Source organism: Hippichthys cyanospilos, chromosome 14 (genome assembly GCF_059441005.1).
Source record: "Hippichthys cyanospilos isolate Australia breed blue-spotted pipefish chromosome 14, RoL_Hcya_1.0, whole genome shotgun sequence".
NCBI lineage: Eukaryota > Metazoa > Chordata > Actinopteri > Syngnathiformes > Syngnathidae > Hippichthys > Hippichthys cyanospilos.
The window spans coordinates 7,924,383-7,944,463 of NC_142382.1; the positions used below are offsets into that span (position 1 = coordinate 7,924,383).

Genomic DNA, 20,081 nt, shown 5'->3' on the forward strand with positions numbered 1-20,081 from the left:
TACTGCGGAAAATAAAATAAAATTAATTAGTTATCATAATTTCCTTCTCCGAGTCATCGAAATTGACATCTTAAAAAAAAATGTATTGGTTGGACCCTAATAAAAAATTCTAACTTTTATTTGATATTACTAAAATGACTTCAAAATGGTGGCAGCTTGTGCTTCATTCATTCGGAATACACAACCACATCCAGGTTCTGAGAGGGTGTGCACAATTGTGCAACCACGTCAGAGTAATGCACACACACCCGGTTTTGTCATTGGCACCATGCTGTATTTTATTATCATCATCATCATTACTATTGCTGAGTTCTGAGAAATACATTTTTTTTTGTTGTTAGTCATACAAAACCATTGAACAATAATAATAAGCATGCCCATTTCCTCCCTTAGCAATGGAGTGCATAGTTTGTACACCTTGGTGAACAAAGAAATCACCATTTCCATTTGGGAACGCTACAACATGCTCGCTACAATTTTGAACAACCTTCACACGCAGTCAGAAGACAAACTTGGGGAATTATTGCATGCATTACAATCAGGCCTGCTAAAAATCATGCTTTTTTTTTCTTCTTAGTACATATTGATTTTTTAACATGATGTCAGAAGTCCCCATAAGGCAGAATTAATAAACAGGATGGTGGTTGACAGCGCAAGGCAGAAAAGTGCTTGGAAAACACGTGGATTTTTTTTTTAAAGCATGTAAAAATGCCACAAGTATTGTACAAATAAGAATAGCTTGTGCATTGATCAAAAATTCCAAGAAAACATACAGATTTAAAAAAAAAAAAAAATCCTCCTCTCAAGTGGCGGGTCAAAATGACCCGATTATGTTTTAAACATACCATTGAAAAGACGTTAAAATTAAATTATAATAGGAAACTTCTTAATGAAATGTTAACCAGGGTTTTGTTTTGTTTTTCTTCATTTTGGCTCATGGAACATATCGCGGGTCAAACTGACCCGTTAAGAGTTAAAACGTACCATTGAAAAGACGCTAAAATTATCACATGAAACTTCTGTATAAAATGTTAATCAGGGTTTTGTTTTGTTTTCTTCATTTTGGCTCATGGAACATATCGCGGGTCAAACTGACCCGTTAAGAGTTAAAACGTAACATTGAAAAGACGCTAAAATTATATTATCATATGAAACTTCTGAATAAAATGTTAATCAGGGTTTTGTTTTGTTTTCTTCATTTTGGGTCATTGAACATATCGCGGGTCAAACTGACCCGTTAAGAGTTAAAACGTAACATTGAAAAGACGCTAAAATTATATTATCATATGAAACTTCTGAATAAAATGTTAATCAGGGTTTTGTTTTGTTTTGTTCATTTTGGCTCATGGAACATATCGCGGGTCAAACTGACCCGTTAAGAGTTAAAACGTAACATTGAAAAGACGCTAAAATTATATTACCATATGAAACTTCTGAATAAAATGTTAATCAGGGTTTTGTTTTGTTTTCTTCATTTTGTGTCATGGAACATGTCGCGGGTCAAAATGACCCGTTAAGAGTTAAAACGTAACATTGAAAAGATGCAAAAATTATATTATCATATGAAACTTCTAAATAAAATGTTTATCAGGGTTTTGTTTTGTTTTCTTCATTTTGAGTCATGGAACATATCGCGGGTCAAACTGACCCGTTAAGATTTAAAGCCAAATACAGTATTATTTTTTTGGGAGGGGTATAATTGGCTAGCTAAGTAGGTTAGACTACACTAAACGCTCACCGGGTCATATTGACCCGATGTTAAATGTTGTGTTTCTAAAAAAAACTTTGTATAATGCTGTTTATTAGGATTTTCATTCTTTTTCTCACACTTTTCAATTATATTGTTGACTAAATCGACCCCTTTAGAAATCAACAACGACAAAAAAATTAAAAGCAATTTTGATTAGGAATCTTTTCAAAATACTGTCTATTGGATTTTTTTTGTTCCAAATCAACCCAAACGTTGTTGCTGTTCCTGAGAAAAGTAACGAGACAGGAGGGTGAAGATACATGATGAAAAAATATGGAAAAACACAATAGTTATGTAGGCAGTTGCCCCCCCCCCACCCCCCCCCCCCCCCCACCCCCCACCCAACCCTTAAAATTCATGCAATTATTGCTGCTAATCTAAATAATCCTGTACAATTTTCTGGATTAAGTGTAGTAATATACTGTATATACAACACAATGTTACTAAAGGGCGGGAAAATCATTTCAAAATCAAAATCAATCCTATCATTTAGTTTAAACAGTGGTATTATTTTAATTATTTGTGGCTTGAGCACATTAATTCATAAAGAAAATGTTTAATCATGCATCTTGAAAGGTATTTTTTTTCAGGGAAATGATTCATCTGAATTTATTATATTAAAGCAGGCATCATGCATTGTGTGATGAGTTTATATGAAGTTAAGTATGAGCATCTAAATGCATAATAAGAGGATGAAACTATACAAATCTTGAATGGAAGACGTTGGTGATTTTGTTGCTTTTCAAACAACAATGTCACTTGTTATTTTTTATTTTTAACAATTTATAATACACAGCATCGGTCAACAAGGTGACATGTTTGGATGCAATATTGCACGCTGCCCCAGCAAAGTTGTCGTTTTATACAAAGTGAAAATAAAGGACTCAAATTAGTAATGTAAATGTAATTAAATGTATTAATATTTAAAAACAAATGGATAAAAATTTAATTACATAACTTTTTTAAACAATGCAATTAAATTGGTTTCATAAAAGAAAAAAAACGGTTTCAAATTGATTATATTATTAATCATAAAATTATAGTTTGAATCAATAAAAATACAATAAATGTTCATTTTAGTATGATACGTTGTTAGTACTGAAATTGGTAAAATAAGACAAGATGTGTTCTAAATTAAAATACAGTAAGATATGTATCACACAGTTGAATACACTTTTATTTTTTATTTATTACACCAACCTCTGTATAATAAACCAAATGTGCTTGACTTGATTATTGTATATATTTTTTAGATTATTTCACTGCATTTTATTTATGTGAAAAAAAGAACAGCCGATTATTTTGTTTCGGGACATTTTGAAGCCTTCGCCAAAAAAAAAGAGGTGAGGTGCAACAATTAATTTGATTAAATGCCAACTAATTAATTGTCAAATTAATCAACTATTTCGCTAATTTATCCTACTTTAAAATGGACTCTCTGCAGCAAATTGTCTCTGATTTTTGTAGACATGTTTTAAATAAAACCTTCACAAACACCCCCGATTTTACTTATGATTACAATGAGCGCCATTTTAACAGATTTTTTGACATTTTACACATAGCCAACTGTATCATTATTCATTTATATCAATGCATTTTCTGCAAAACGATGACAAATGAAATGAACCTGTTACTCATCCTTCTCTGAGGTAGAAAAAAAAAAGATGAGAATCACTTTTGCTACAGTTTGGTGTCTTTAACTATGTGGCATCAGGATTGTTTAAGTGTAGACTTTGATAAGTTTTCATCTGAAAGACATGCCCATCCCTCTTTTGTTTCGTACTTGACACACACACACAAAAAAGACATAAATTCACTAAAAATCCCCATATAGTGATTAGGGATTACTTCATAATCACTTACAGGAATTTTGGGACTTTCGATGTAGTTAGAACAGTAAAATAATTATGTAATTTTCTCTCATATGGTGAAAATTCTGCAAAAAATATATTTAAAAAAAAAGAAGGAACAGCAACACATGGTCTACAAATGAGCATCATGTGATGTTGCTCCACAGGCTTATTGCAAACCTGGCCAGACATGTCCCAAGAGGATGTTAAGGGTTAGGAGTGGAAGAGAGGGCCCACCCCCCCAAAAAGAAGAAAAAAATCAGCTCCTTCATGGAAAATTCTTCATCCTAGTTGAGGATGAACACGGTGCTCCATGTAAAGCCCATCGGCGGTGGATCAGATGAATGTTCAAGCACTTCCATCCTATAATGTTACAACATTTTATTTTATTAATGTTATATCTACAACTGTTATCTGTTTATCAAGGAAATAAAAGAAATGTCTAGATCAGCAGGATCATTCATTGAATTAAAGCATGAACTTATGGTGCAAAAACTTAGCGTTCTTCGCATTGAGGTTTCGTTAACTTTGAAATCAGTTATTACCCCCAATCATAAAATTGTTCAGGACATAAAATATGTGCGTATATTGAATCAAACTCAGTCATTCCAAATTAAAACGAACTATCCTCGAATCGCAGACGTGCACATCCGTTGTAATTGAAAAATATGACTGCATTTTGATACGATTTACAATCAATAGTTTAATATTTGCAATCCATAGTTTGATATATGTTTATTATGAGGCTAGTTAAAAAAATGACCCACTGTGCGCATATAAATTAACTATAAATAAAGGGTTATTTATCTCGGGACAAATATTCGCAAAAAGACAATTTGATGTTTTAGCCTGACACAATTCTGCATCAATTAATTTTGAGAAAAATAGTTGAATACGGATATAGAAAACAGGTTGAAAAAAAGATAGAAGCATGTGTCTGACCTTGGAGTGCTCCTGGTGATGAGGATGCTGCGGAGATGTTTAGCTTAACAATGGCTGAACCATTTCATCGTGTTTTGCGGTGGCACTCGCAGTTCTGCCCGGCCACCTCTCACTTTCTCCATTAAAACATGTCGAGGACATTCTGAGGGAGAAGAAAAGCTGTAGCCACGCATGGCGGGGGAGAGATAAGGGGACAAAAATTGTCCTCTTTCACCTCCCAACATACGGCCGCGTCGAGCTACGCCATTTTCAATCTTTGCGAGTGGGGGAAAAACGCGTTTAACGGAAGAGCGCGATGATTGGCTGAAGATTGTGTCAGTCAGAAATGTTAAAAGTACCACCCCGGAAGTGATCCGCATTTTTGGGGCGATTTTGTTTGTTTGTTTTACCGGAAAACAACGTTGGCGAAAACAAAAGCCAAGCAAAATAATCACTTACAAAAAAAAAAAAAAAAAAACAAATCAAAATACATTTCGAGAAGCAAATTTTGAACTAAGTAATCTTTGGAATTTTTATTTGGTGGGGCGTTTATACTGCTTCAAAAGTTTTGAAAAGTGATTGCTCGGAGAGTGCGTGTCCCTTTTGGTATATTACGTTTGCATACAGATATTTTAATTTTTGTATTTTTTTAATGATGATGTCATACGACATACAAATGGCGCATAAGTTTGCTTTTCCACAAATTGTCATCCAAACAATTACTCAAATTGACCACAGGAGGGCGACAACGTTACGCTTAGAGATGACGTGTTTTCGAACGCAAAGATCGCTGGGGAAGCCGCACAATTCCCACTGCATTGATAATGGACGTGTACTGTATTATAAATACATTTCATTTTATACATTGTCTGTTTCACACTGAGATTCCCAAAACACACTTTTGCTGCCATACATGTTTTTGGAGTACGGGAGGAAGCCGAAGTCCGCAGAGAGAACCCACACGGGCTCGGGGAGAACATGCAAACTCCACGCAGGAACGTCGGAGCAACGTGGATTTGAACTCGTGTCCCTGAAGTGTGAGGCGGACATGCTAAGCACTGAGTACAAGCAGACTGCTTTCAGTGACACCTGAGTTTATTCCAACAGAAAAACAAAACAAAACACCTTTTTACAGCATTGGACAAGCAGATACACGTGGGAATGTCCAAAATGAAACACGTTTAAGTTATACTACAATGATTTAAATATATTTCTCATGTCGGACCTCTTGGCACACTCGCACGCAAAGATTAAAAAAAAGAAAGAAAAGAAAAATCACAATTTGTCAATGTTGAAGAAAGGCGAATTAAAAATAAGCTGCAAAAGTTGGCTTCTTTAGGTAATCATCCCATTTAAGCATTTATGCTATCCCCCGCAAATAGGCAAATATTTGGCTTTGCGCATAACCATAGTTTATGTACATGTATACGCAACTGAAAAAAAAAAAACTTTATCGAGCTTTGGCGTGAACAATACGCTTCAAGATTGTATAAACCTTTAAGAGCAAATCTACTCACTGCTTTGTTACTTTTTGTAGACAATGCAGTTCTCCAAGAAGCTGAACTGTTAACGTCATCACAGTTTTTTAGTTCGTAAATCAACAAACGCATTTCTTCATGTGAGGGACTGAAAAACTCACAGCAAGGGACACAAGCGGTCGGTCACCTTTTGGAATCAATGCATTGGTTGATTGATGACTCTTTGTGCATTTACAAAGCTTACTGAAAGTCAAATGAAGGTATTCTGGAACGTTTTTACCGCATTTAAGGTGTGCATGGAAAGTTTTAGCTGAAAGCTTAAAAGTATCCCCCAAATTGCTGAATAAATGGCATTATTTATGGGTAATGTTGAAATTTGGACAAAGGTGACATATCTCCATTGGCGTTGAGATGCTAAAATATTGACATGTTTTTTATTTTATTTTTTTTGGCACACCGGTGTTTAAAAAGTAGAAAGTGCTCAAACAATTTTGAAGGTGTTCTCCCAAAACAAAAACAGCACATTATGTTTAAAGTACTGTGCATCAATCTTCACTGATAGCTTTGTTCTTATAATGAACCTCATTCACAGCAGTCAATATGACTTGTAAATCGAACTATGACACAGTAGGTTAACACAAATGAATACAACCCCAATGACAGATTTGGATCCATTCAGTGCGCTGTTTTTTTTTTTTTTTTTTAAACCTGCGTGCTTCAATAAGCTACCCTTGGAAGTGTCCATTTTAATGACACCCCTCGAATAGACCCGGCCTCCAGAACCAGAAAGTAGCCAAAAATCCAATGAACCAACAGACCAAAATAGAAACCTGTATGAATTGTTTTTGCTGGTGTAACAATAATGCGCAACTCGAAGGGAGGAGAGAAAGTGTAAATGTAAAAAAAAAAAAAAAAATTACAAACCAACAGTTCAATAAAAGTGTACGCCTACTTTTGTGTGAAGATCATTCTAACAAATCTGATGGTGGCCTGAGACCTTCTGCACAGTCCTGTATAAAACATGAGAGCATCCAAAAGCAAACCCTGTGGCATCTCAAAAGAACCCCCGAATAACTGCTGATGTAAATGAATAACGCTCCTCTGAGATGTCCAGATGCCACCCCATGAAAAATGGATCCAAAGCGGGGGTTTCGTAGTAGCAATTTACTAATTGAACGTCAGATGCACATCGCCTGTGGTGGCGGTGCCAGAGGAGGAGATGGAGCCGTTGCCGGCCTGGGGCTGAAGGATGATGGGCGTGTCCTCGCCTGCAGATGACAGAAATTCTCTCAAAATAAAGTTTTAACACAAGAGTATCAGAAAGTTTCACCGAGCCGCGTCCAAACAGACATTTTACCTCAAAGTGTCTTTTTAACTGAGAATTAAGCAGAAATACACTACGTTCAGTTCACGTTTCCCTAAAACTTTCACTGAATTTGTTCAGGTACAATATTGCTCTATTTAAAAACTGCCTTTTTTTTTGCCAGGATTCACGGCCCTTAATTTTTTAAGGTCTCTAAACATACCTCACAATACTAAAAACATCTTATGATCTTATCCCGCATGTGCAAAAAAAAAAAAAAAAGTCTGACTGAAGTCAAGGTTACATGAGTCAAGTCATGTGTCTCGTAAAGAAAATAATATGGCTTCCTGGCGTGCCTGTCCGCGCATCAAGTGTGAAATGAAACAACGAAGTCCATTTTTTATGAGCTGCCCATACCTGACGTGGCGTCAGCTTTGTCGGAAGCGTCGGCGGTGGCGGACGAACTCGGCTGAATAACAATTACAGTGTCTCGTGCTGTGAAACATAGCGCAAATAACACAATTCAGAAAGCCTCACCTTTCTTTTTTTACACCCTGTTTCTTCAATTGTCAAAGTCAGACGTCTGAAATATCCGGGTTTTTGTGAATGCACCTGCTTGTAAGTGAACAGCTATCAGAACTTGAGCGCGCCCGATGTGAGTTGGAGTAAAAATCTGAGTTTCGATTAATTAAACTTGTTAGGCCAGTGGTTCTCAAGTGGGGGTACGGGTATGGGTAGATTATTCAATGTCATTATTTTCAAAGACCAGATTTTCCCCTATAATAGAATGGTTGGACCCATTTCGTCACATTCCTCCTCTCGTTACCTGTCAAGGTAATGATTTATTTTTGTGAACACATCTCTACAAAGATCCCGAAAGAGGGCACTTTAAGTTGAATATTTTTCTGTGGGCAAATATTTATTTAGAATGATTTCTTTTTGAACATGTCTGATACTTTATGTTGTTTATTTTCTGTGGACAAGTATTTAATAAAAAATAAGTTATTTCTTTTTGATAACAGATCTCTTCTAAGATCCCAAAAGAAGACCCTTTAAGTTTTTTTTTTTTTTTTTTTTTTTTTTGGTGGACCAATACAAATGAAGTTTAAAAGGTTCTAAAGTTTTATAAATCAGACACTGGTGGCATGGCATCTTTTAAGTCTTTTTTTTTTTAATTTGCAAAAATGTTTTGCTTCGGTTAAGGGGTACTTGGCTAAAACCATATTTCACAGAAGGAACATCAGTTGAGAACCACTGTGTTAGATGATATACATGATTAATGAACTTTGAACTTGTGCCTAGAGCTCTTACAATATAGATATGAATTAGTGACAACATTTAACTGCTGGTATTGTCTTTTAATATTTGTTTAAAGTTACAAAAGAGAAAAATCTGCAATGATTGGCGGACTTTTTTCTCAAATTGGGGCAATGAGGAGTGAATGCCATTATTCTTGTTTTATTTTGTAAAGTGTAAAAAATATAAAAATCATTACAATCCTTTTAGGTTATAACAGACCTGGGCAATATTTTTTTTCTCGATTAATCCATTTGTTTTTGTTACAGACCATTTAGAAAATACTAAAATTGATATTTAACTCCGCTGTTGCTGCGTCTCACCCACATGAGCTTCCGTAGCGTCCGCCTTCTTAATTACTTCACACTCACGCCAAATAGTAGGCTAGCGCAAACTAGCTAAGGCTAAAGACAGCGGACCGTATGTTTCTAAAAGATAGGGGACGTACGTTTGCGGGGACAGATGTGGAACAAGAAACACTACGCTGCAACGTTGGTATAAAGCCCGCTGCAACAAAACGCGGCAGCACAACAAACGTATTTCGGCAACTAAAATAGAGGAATCTATCCAAGTATGTGAAATGTCAAGCACAAACATCCACTAGAAGCAGATTAGTGTGGAGGAGTAGTCACACAATGAAGCAAGCATGATAAGATAATGCACATGGCTAGAAGCGCCCATGTAAACAAAGACCGGGGCAGAATTGCTACACGCCTCAAGCCAGACGCAGTGGACAGGCTGCTCTTCCTTGCTCTCCTAAGTGATACACGTTGCAAAGTTTGTAACAAAGTTGCACTTTATCACTCATACAATGTGCCACTAAGAAACATTTAACTATTGAAGAATTTGGCTCAACGCTGAAATCATTATAAGAGGGAGTAATGTATGTTAATGCTAGCTCAAAGAAAAGCAATATTTGTTTTAAAGTTTCAGTTTTACTTATTTTCTATGAATAAAATAGGAGCAGAATAATAATCTTGAAAAAAAGTTGAATTTTGATGGAGGGGAAAAAAAAACTGAAAATGATATTTTTAGGCAAAATCGCCTAGCCCTTGTAATTTGTTCATGTGGCCTATGGCGGGAGAGCCATCATCAAAAAAGAAAATGGGGGAAAAAAAAAGCAAGATTCTTACAAATTTTAAACCATCAGGCCCTAACGGGGACCTGACAAGAAATCTAAAACTTCTGAGTTTTAAAAAGCAGAATGGGGGAAAAATTCTTGAATTTGCCGAGGGACGAGAACTAGCGTCTGAAATTTGCTAATGCTGAGAGAATGCACAATGTGGAAGCCCTTTCAATAAGTGCACTCTGACAACATCCTCATTTCTCTTGAATGTCATCATCTTTTGGGCGTGTACTTAAACATGCAATTAGATAAGAACCCCAGTCAGAGTCTGAAATTCCTTAGATATCTCTGAATGTAGCATGCAGGAGACCTTTTTGTTAGTGGAGCCTTTTAAGAACCTAATCAAAAATGTACCAGCATGAGACATCCTTGAAGAGAAAATAACCTGATTCAGATGTATGCAATTTCCTCATCCTCAATTTCAAAGTCAAAAAGCTGGCGCTCACCTTCCTCCTGCGCTTGGATTTCTGCCTCCAGGTCCTCAGGGTCCATGTAGAATTCTCTCTCGTCCGCCTCGGAAGACTTGCACTTGCCGAAACAGCAGAAGCAGCAGCAGCAGCAGCAGTAACCGCAAGTGAAGATGCCGCAACACACCAGCAGGGTCTGAAGATGCAAAGTGGGTAGTAAGTGTCAACAACTAGGGAGTGGAAGGTGACATGTAAACTCCTCATTAAGTCAAGGAGCAGGATGTGGAAATGACTCCACTCCAAATGTAGTGCAGTAAGGTGAAGCATTTCAACATCTACAGTAAAAGTCCTCTGCAACGAAACCTACATGGAAAAAAAATGTGATTTGGTTTTTATCTTCAGTCATTGTAGAAGTCACAATTTCCTATTCTGCTCATTCTCGGCTGACTAGATGAACATAATCAAAAATTGTAAGAATTTTTTTGGGTGTTTTTCTTAGTTTTGTATCAATTTTATTAATTATGTGTTCATAAAGTGTTACCGACTTATTATTCAATACTATTATGTTGAAGAGGTATATTATATATTATTACTTATACATATCTGAATAAAAATGTAATAAATTGATTTTAAAAAAACAACACATTTTTTATTTTAAAAACCGTCATTTTTAACAACCCTGTTTGGGATTACAGTAATTCAAGAAGAAAAAATTAAGAGTAGGGAAAGCAAAATAAAGTCAATGACTTTTTAAAACCAAAACACAAAGAACAGTCAATGTTAAAAGAAATAATTGAATGTATGTTCATCGTTATGTACTATTGGTGAATTACTTTTAAATGGTAAGCTTTCAGGTCCTGTTTTGCGAATACGTAGAATTGATAAGTGAGACCTTAAGTATTAACACAGCAACTGACCTTGAACCAGCACTTGGACAAGAGGAAGTAGTACTTGACGCTGTCATCACCAAACTGCTCGGCCACGTAGAGGCCCATGGAGCCGTACTCGTCGTAAATTTTACGCTTATTGTCATCAGTCAGGATGGAGTTGGCGTTGTTGATCTCCTTGAACTTCTCCGCCGCTTCTGGGTTGTCGGGGTTCTTGTCAGGGTGGTGCCGCAGGGCCAGCTTCCTGCGGGAACCACGACCATGCAAAATAAAACCTTAACATTCAACTATTTTTACCTCATTATATAGCTACATAAATACCACCAAAAATAGCATAATCATAATTGTATTCATTAAAAGAACGTATTATTAACAGGGATATCACTATTACAATTATTTTGCACCCGATTCTGTGTCACCTAATTTTAAGGATCTGCTGACATTTAGTCAAGGTTTTATCCCTCAACATTGTATTAAGGAGGGGAAAAAAGTACACTCAAATTGTACTTATACTTTCATTGTGCTTTATCCTCTCTCACAGGACTATTATCCCTCTATACTCTAAGGTTAAGGTTAGCCCCTCAACACATCAGCTCCAAATTCACTTTTTTGCAGTCAACTGTTAAACGCATATGGAATAGCTGTTAAAATTTTGAAGATCCCTATAAGAGGACCGAGTAAAGGAGGAAAAGTCTGTCCTATTGGAGGAATTGACGTGGGATGATCTGCAAGCCCGCATGAAACGAAGCCCTCTCATCCCTGTTGTTGACTTCAATCATGAAACTTCTAATTTCTTAGTCACCAGTAGTTCTTGTAATTAATAGATGACTGTTTTAGGAACTATTAGCGTTATTGTTGTGATTATTGTTACTGCTATCAGTTTATAATCATTATTATTTTTACCATGATTTTTCACTTTCCTGCATTCTGTATTTTCAATGTCTCATAATGCTTTCAGGTTCCCTTTTCCTCTCTTGAAAAGGCTTGAAGCTAAAACATTCCTTTTTTTAAACAGTGTTTCACTTCACTTGTGCGTCAGCTAAGAATGTTAAAACGCTACCTAAAACATTGCCAGTGCGGTTAATCTAGTTTTCATGATAGTGAAAGTTTAAATTCAGAATGGATTAATTCACTTTAAATAAAATACACTATTACATTGTACATTCTTTGAAGGAGTAGGTTATCAATGACTGAAATCACCAGTTTCCGGTCCAACCCACCTGTAAGCCTTTTTTATCTCATCAGACGATGCTCCCTTCTGCAAGCCAAGGACTTTGTACAGGCTGTCCCCTGCAGTGGACATTTTGCGCTGAGGTTTGTTGGGGTCGTCCATGTTGGAGGTTCTGAGGAAATGAAAGGTATCGTCAAAAAAAAAAAAAAGTTAAATGAGGAAGTCAATTCACCTTAAAAAAAGGAAGTAAATCACATTGATTGCTTATTTTACATGGGTGACTACAAAGTTGAATTTGTCATTACCAGAAATTACAAATATTGTATGTACTCAGTGTTGTTGTGGAAGTGTCACATTGAATTTCCAGACTGTAAGGGATGACCTAATTCTCTTGGAATCTCGTTTATCGGATATCACTCAACGTAACTTTTTCTAAAGATCAACGTCACCATTAATGCAACAAACTTACCAACCGTCAAAAATAATCGAGTGCTTCTTTGTGTGATTTGTGCAAATAATGATGCCCATGCGAAGGTTTATCAAAAGTTGCATCAACACTTCAATATATACTCCTATTTTTGTAACAGTTTCTGAAGCTTTGTCTATTTACTTGCTTTTCTACTAAATTTGTAAAACTTTATGAACATTTTCACCCACTGTGTAACAAGATCAACAATTGTGCCACGTGAAAATAATGTATATATTTTTTTAAATATACGTCTTTCTAAGACACTGATAGTGACAGACAGAAGGTGCATTAATAATTTTACACCTTTCCTGACATTTTGAAATGTTGCTAACAAAGTGTGTCTTAATTCAAAGTTTAGGACACAGTGCTTTAGATCATGATTATTGGTACTTTGTCACACCTGTCACTGTAAACAAATTTACGGTAAAACATAAATGAAAGTTACCATTTCAGTTCCTGCTTCTGGCACTTCTAATCTGCGCCGCTGAATCTAACTTTACATTCAAGTAAAAAGGTCAAAGTATTTCATTATTAAAGTGTACGTTAATTCGACTAAAATGTTTAAGGTTAGAGTATATAAAAACCTGCTACCGGGTTGAACTTTCGACAGTGCTAAGCTAACTTTAGCACAACTGTAGCCGTAAAAAGTTCATTCTTACCCTCTGGACAAATTACAGTCGGTGTTTTTCGGCTCAAATCATCGAATCCAAATATTCTACGCCGACTGTTTTGTCAACTTCGACCCATGAAGTGGCGTTGGCACGCAGGTTGTTGTAGGACTACGCCGGTGTCCTCCACATTTTGACAGAGTGGGAGAGGCTGGGGGAGCAGAAAGCTAGAAGCCTAGTTAGCAACGCGCTGTCAGAGAACGAGGAAGTGGATAACTTAAGTGACGTCACTACGGCGGGAAGTAGCCCGTCGCAAAGTCACACGACAGCAAGTCAGTGCGCTACGACGTCGAGGATAGTCACCGTGCCTAAGTGACGGCCATATTGGCAGGGGCGACTATTCCTGTCTAAAATGGGCTGGAAAATGGGCGATTCTAGGGAACGGATCAGACAATTTAAATTTCACTTTTAGACGCTTCAACGCAAATGTACTGTGTCCAATTTGAGGTCAATGTAAAATTTAAGTTAGCTTCTCCTTTTCCAGCAGAAGACAGCGGTCCGTTTCTAAACACCTGAAAATTTTTCTATCAAGTATAATATAATGTATCAAGTAATATCATTTTTGAGGTAAGGTTATATCATTAAATTTCAAGCACTGTGTAAATATACACTTTTCAATCTTTTTTTGAAAATGGCAGTTTTTTGTGTTTTTTTTTTTTTAAGAGCCAGCCTCACACTCAGGGGTGTCAGGACTCAATTTAAAAGGATATTCCAGTTATGGAGCCATTTTCAGTGTAAACAAATGGTTTTTATTTTACTACTAAATTACAGCTCATGTAAAATGAACACCTTTAAAAACGCATTCTTCCACTTGCTTAAACATGACATCACCTGTACTCATGTGAAGACCAATCATGACACACCTTAGTCATGTGATATTCACAAGCTGAGCTGTAATTGGTCATTACCTAATCACGTGACCTCTTCAGTTGACAAAAGCTGTAAAACTGTATTCTAAAGTAAATGAAAAATAATTTAGTCGTCAAACTTGTAGAGATTTTTTTTTTTTACTGCTGCAAACAAATAAGTTGATTAAAACTCAACAGGTGCTTCAGCTCATCTAAAAACGAGCTAGAAATGCCATGTCTAAACATATCTCAACATAACTATTAGGCTACATTTTTTGTAAATGCCAAAACGTTTGCTGTAAACACAGGAAATATGGGGAGGAAAAAAAAAGCCCATGAAAACATTTCACCAGTTAAGTTGTTCTGCCTTGCCAGAAGCTTATTTCATGTGGGGTTCGGTTTATTTCATTTTTTAATTTACATACAGTAAAAAGCCTGTTCCTTCTCTTGAATGTTTTAAGTGCCTTGCGATCTGTTGTGAATTGGTGCCATATAAATAATGACTTTGCTAAAATTTTACTTTTTTTCCCCAGAATGTTTTCTCACATACTTTGTGTAAAACTATATTATTTCTACAATTTTAATCCTATTGTGATTGTATTTTCCATCAAATATTTCTCTTAAAAAAATCAATATGGGGATCACAACAAATGTCAAATAGAGCTAAGTCCCAGAAGGTCTCAGGAAACACAATGTAAGAAAAAAGCGTGCCGCCACAACAACTTCTGACAACCTTCAAACACATTAAGTACCAGATATTACATTACATACACACTGACAGAGCCATAGCAGCCATGGAGACCACACAGAGAAAATCAAAACACATCAACAGACATACTCCTTTTTGGAGCGAGATGGAGGCGAGAATGGCACAGATGAAGGTGTTGAAGCAAAAGGACGAACGAGAACTTCATGTCAAGCTGAACCGGCTTGAAAAAGAATTCAGGTGCACGTTGCGAATGCTACAACGAAGAAAACGTTGCTTGCAAAGCGAATGCAAACGGGTGAGGATGGTGAAGGTCTGCGAGCCCAAAGCCACTGCGGGCGTGGCTATGAAGGAAATAATCAGCCGCGTGGACGCCGAGGTTCCGAGGGCTGTGTCGGCACCGCCGCCGAGAAGCGCGAGAGGACGCCTGCAGAGGAGCTTATCGTTTGTGCAAGTAAAAAGCATCGCCGCTATCGACACCATATCGGAAAGGGAGGCGGAGAGACGGCGGCGGGAGGTTCTGGAGCAGCTTGAGAAGACGAGGCTCCTCCAGAGGGAGCGCTTGCGCCAGAAGGTGACGCAATTCATCCAGAGGCTCCAGGACAAAGAGGAAAAACGGGAGTGTGGATGACGCCTAACCGTTATTGAGCATGCTTTTTATAATGTCCAAGGCTTTGTGAACCGGCATCTCCATCAAAAGTTTGCAGCTGTTTTTCCACTCTGGAGATTCGGGAAGCTTCTGATCTAGAAAAGGACACAATGAATTCATTCCTTTTAATGTTGTCATTTGACTCATTTTAGTAAATTACCTCTTCATCGAGTGACACTTAAGATGCTCTCATTGGTTTATTAGGCCATTTTGATCAAATTTGTGCGTTTGAAGCATGATTCAAAAATTTAATTGAGAATCCAGTGTTGTTTTGAATATGGAATATCCAATACCACTCTTTTCAGTAAGGTGCTGCTTCATTCATCACATGGGTTACGTTTCCCAAAACACCAGCAGGTACCGAAATTTGCCTAGTGAGGATTGAGCTTCATTTTTTTTTGCTGTTATATTTTTAGCTTGTTTCTTTTGTTAAAGAAATATAAATGCATTAAATCTATAACTTTTCTTTGTCTGGTTTGACTTATGAGGAGGAAAAAAAAAGGAATCGATGAAAATCAATGTAGTAGAAGTAGAATTTTTTTAACAAATAAAATGGGTAAATTTGTTTGATTGTCTGGTCTGACTTAAAAAACAGAAAAATTGCAAGAAAAATAGCGACATAAACCTACAATATAAAAAGTCATGATCATACTGCATGAAAATCTGCGATGATGTGTGTTCCTGAAAATGTTCCTGTGAGCAAGATAAATTATTCAATCCCTTGCGCATGATTCATTAGCTTGGCTGGGAAAAGATTTTACGTCATTTCTGCTGTCACATTCACATCTGTAGACAATTCAGACTAGTCTTCACTAAACCTAAAATGCACAGTTTGGGGTTGTGGGAGTAAACACAACTTATCGAATAAACATTAGTGAACAAGTCGAGGAAGATGTTTATGCTTTTATGCATTCTGTTTTTAGATTATGGGAGTTTAACAAGTAACCATATCTTAGCTCATTAAAACCATAGCAGAGTGTGCTGTAATCATAAAAAATCATAAAGTAACACACCTTCACTTTGAAAATAGACTCCCGTAGGCAAACATTTGGTGTGGTCTGTGTAGTTGAGGGTACAGAGCAGCGTCTTCTTTTCTTTCTGCATGGTCAACATGAGCACAAGGATGGAACACGGCATGTTGCTCTCCATCACCGTCACTGATGGATGGAGCTCCTGAGTGAACAAAGTCACACTTGTGCTATAGGAACAGCATATGGATAAAAGTGTTGAGAAAGGTAGCACCTAGACAGAAAGTGTCCTGTGGGTAGTCAGTTCCCCCCAAATCAGGCTGCTGCGCCTAACAGCAGGTGGGATGTTTCGCCCCCATCTTTCTGCCAGATACCCAAAGGGGAAGAACTTTGGTGTGTGTGTGTGTATGTCACTAATCATTGCATTCTTTGAGTTCACCATGAAATTGCACTAAATTATAGTCACTAAAATCAGATATGATTTTAAACTCATTGATCCTAAATTTTAGGAATTTCAGAGCCCTTTACCGTTAAATGTCCTCTAAGTGAAAAAAACATGACCTATTTTCCAAACATCGAAAGTTATGGATGTGAATTAGATTCATAATTTTTTTAATTTAAAAAAATTCTGAAGTTTTTTAACACATTAATTTAAATCTTTTAAATACACAAATTTAAAAATAAATCTACTATAGTTTTACAAAAGACAAAAAAAACAAGAACTGGTCATTTTTAAATTATTTTCTTGGATACATTTTTATAAAAAGAGTCCTTGAATATTGCTTAATTTGCTTGAAAGGTTTTTTTGTTTTTTGTATGTTTTTAAAAAATATATAAAAATGTAAGCGTCATGAACTCTCAGTGCATCAAAGTTGCCTTTATAAAAAACTAAGAATGTAAATAGACCAGATTTAGGGTTATGGTAGAAAAGAGGACCTAATAGACACATCTGTTATGGGTTCAATTAATCAAATAATCTTTGATTTCGAGATGCCGGGTTTGTTGTCAAAAGCAAATCAATGTCATGCAAACGCTCCGGCAAAGTCACCTTGACAAGTCTCAGCTGCTGCCTGCGGCCCACGAAGGCATTGAGGTGCTTGCTGAGCACATCCAGGAAACTCCTGAGGTCGTCCTGCAGGTTGTACTGCTGGCAGATGACGCCCAGCTGGATGAATGGCGGCACGTTGTGACGACTGATCCTCAGCGTCGGCATCATGTCCAATTCCAAGTTGTACGTTTCCAGGTAGGTCCCCTCATAGGCCGTTGACAGAGTCACACACACACGTTTCCCCCTCCTGGTCTCTGTGAAGTCGTAGCCACCTAACAAGAAAAAAAAAAAAGTTGAATCACACGACCGGAGAAAGTCTTAGCATGAAATAAGGCTGGGCTGTTCTCGCTTAATTCTATTGATTTTCATGGAAAATGTTAAAAAGTGCAAGCCAGAGAAGGAAGTAATGGAGGCGTACCGATGATGTGATGGGCATACAAAAGCTCCTTCAGCTGCATGTGTCTAGCCATCAGCTGCAGGATTTGTTTATTCTCATGGTCTTCAGTATTCATTTCTTCAGCGTCTGTACATCCATTGTTCAGTTGTGTCTTGCATTTTTCAATATCCTGGCCAAGAAGATCATTGTCAATTCATTTAACAAAATTCATCACTAATCATTATAGTTGTGATGCAACAAGTTTTTTTATTTTGGGGGAGTCATAATTATTGAACATTATTGTTCTAATATTAATAAATAACATACTATGGAATACATCCAATTACATTCTCATGAAAAATAAAAGTTAAAGAAAAAGCCTCCACACCACCATCCTTTGGATTGTTGTATAATAGTAATGTTTTTTTTTTTTTTTAGAATGTTATTTTATTTTCAGATTGGAGACTCTTGAGCCTTTTAAGGATCCCCCGGAATCCTGCAGAGTAAAACATTTGTAAAGATTTGCTATTATTTATTAACACAATGATGAACATTTTTGTTAGTGATGGGGCGTATCAATTCTAAGTTTCTGTAGCAGGTTGATACCTGACCTTACTTTAAGGAAACCAGCTTCTAGAATTTGCCCTCTCTTGGAGCAGCTTCATAATCACAGTTAGAAATAACCAATTGGAAGAATGGAAAAGATTGATTTTAAGACATTTCAAAAAAAAAATCTGTACTGGGAAGTAAAGGTCTTTCGTTATAAGTTATATTGTTTTTGGGAGGAAATGTGTCAAAATTATTAGTGGTACCAGTACTTTGAATTGGTTTCAGTGAATACTCAAGAGTTAAGCACCCGCAATAACAGGGTTAGGGTTTTTCGTGTACTGTCAAATTGATATGTGCTGTATTGATATTTTTTTCCTTATTCGAATCATTGATTGATTGAAAATAAAATACATTTTATTAAAAAAAATCGTCTTTAATGAGTTGTGCTTGTTTGAAGTGGTTGTTATTTAGTAAATAGCAAAATGACGGCAATTGTTTCTTAGCAGTGCTGTAGTGTACAATTCCAATGGATTCTATTTCATTCCTTTACCTTGTATACGCGGATCTCTGCCTTCAGCCTGTCCCTTTGTGCGGTCAGCGCCTTCACACGGGCCCGCAGCTCGTTCACGCGACTCCGCTGCCGGGGCTGAACTTGACGGCTCCTCGTCCGAACCTCCAGCGCACTCAGGTGGCCTAAAACCCCTGTGAAGCATATTTTTAACTGAGCTAGTGAAAGAAAATGGCGTAGACTGGAACTTTTGTGTTTAGCATTAGCATTAGCATTAGCAAACATCGTGTAACGGCTGATGAAACTTTACGCTAACCCCTCATCAAGCGCCTCGTGGGTGAGTGTTACCTTTCGGTGCCTCCATGGTGAGACGATATCCGTCACTTTATTTGATTACGGAGATTTTAACTTTCTTTCTCAAGTGATGGACACGTAAAATGGATTTGATTTTAGCGGTTGCCACTCGTAATCGATGGAAGCCCCGCCCATCCAACGTCAAACCCGGATAAGCGCTCGTTACGTCAGAATGTTTTTTTTAATACAATAACAAACCATTAAAACACACACACACAAAATGCGGGAATTGCTCGGAAGAATTTATTGCCTGTCTTCGTTTTCTACTTTTTCCGTTTCATATTTTTCTTTAAAGGCAGTTTGTGTAATTTTTCGCATGCTTCTGTGGGAGCTTTAGTGGCATTACGGTAAACACTGCAATAAACAGTAATCCTGATGTCCGTAGCTATACCAGACATGGCGACCTCCGGCGGAGGCCACTCATGTAATATAATTTAATAACTAGACCCTTGATTATATTTAAAACATACTGTTGGTCGCTAAGAACATATTTATTTGCAAGATTTTTTTTAATTTATAAGCATTTCATTTATTCAATTTTCATGAAAAACTGTGTAAATCTTAAAGTGCCACTTTAAAATATGTCTTTAAAAATTGTTTGATTTGAGCAGCACTTGGCAAGAAGCATTTAGGCACCATACCCCCACCTACCGGATAAAAGTGGAACAGTAGCGAGATCCAAGAGTCGCGATATTAAAAGCACATTTCGCTCACAAAATTGAATGTTGTAAAGAGCACTTGTATATTAT

The 20,081-nt window shown here is 36.8% G+C and overlaps 2 protein-coding genes and 1 long non-coding RNA gene across 4 annotated transcripts; all 3 read right to left on the reverse strand.

Annotated features, from left to right (window-relative positions):
* Positions 1-2,909: 2,909 nt before the first annotated feature.
* On the reverse strand, positions 2,910-4,803 carry LOC148412790 (uncharacterized). The gene is made up of 2 exons (XR_015867756.1): positions 4,543-4,803; positions 2,910-3,963 (listed from the first exon to the last, which is right to left on the reverse strand). It is a non-coding gene; the product is annotated as an uncharacterized LOC148412790 (long non-coding RNA).
* A 795-nt stretch (positions 4,804-5,598) lies between these two features.
* On the reverse strand, positions 5,599-13,536 carry LOC148412791 (dnaJ homolog subfamily C member 5-like). 2 transcript variants are annotated; one of them, XM_088432848.1, is made up of 6 exons: positions 13,318-13,535; positions 12,239-12,361; positions 11,049-11,262; positions 10,171-10,327; positions 7,720-7,797; positions 5,599-7,267 (listed from the first exon to the last, which is right to left on the reverse strand). In XM_088432848.1, the coding sequence occupies exons 2-6, from the start codon at positions 12,349-12,351 to the stop codon at positions 7,167-7,169; spliced, it is 663 nt and encodes a 220-aa protein (XP_088288974.1). In that variant the 5' UTR covers positions 12,352-12,361; positions 13,318-13,535; the 3' UTR covers positions 5,599-7,166. The 2 variants fall into 2 exon arrangements, with proteins under 2 accessions (XP_088288974.1, XP_088288975.1); XM_088432849.1 differs by lacking the exon at positions 7,720-7,797 and having other exon boundaries at positions 13,318-13,536.
* A 529-nt stretch (positions 13,537-14,065) lies between these two features.
* Positions 14,066-19,473, reverse strand: cenpo (centromere protein O). Its single transcript, XM_088433265.1, has 6 exons — positions 19,327-19,473; positions 19,021-19,172; positions 17,964-18,111; positions 17,546-17,817; positions 16,543-16,702; positions 14,066-15,624 (listed from the first exon to the last, which is right to left on the reverse strand). Exons 1-6 carry the CDS (start codon positions 19,340-19,342, stop codon positions 15,515-15,517), a joined length of 858 nt encoding a protein of 285 aa, XP_088289391.1. The 5' UTR covers positions 19,343-19,473; the 3' UTR covers positions 14,066-15,514.
* Between the last annotated feature and the right edge of the window lie 608 nt (positions 19,474-20,081).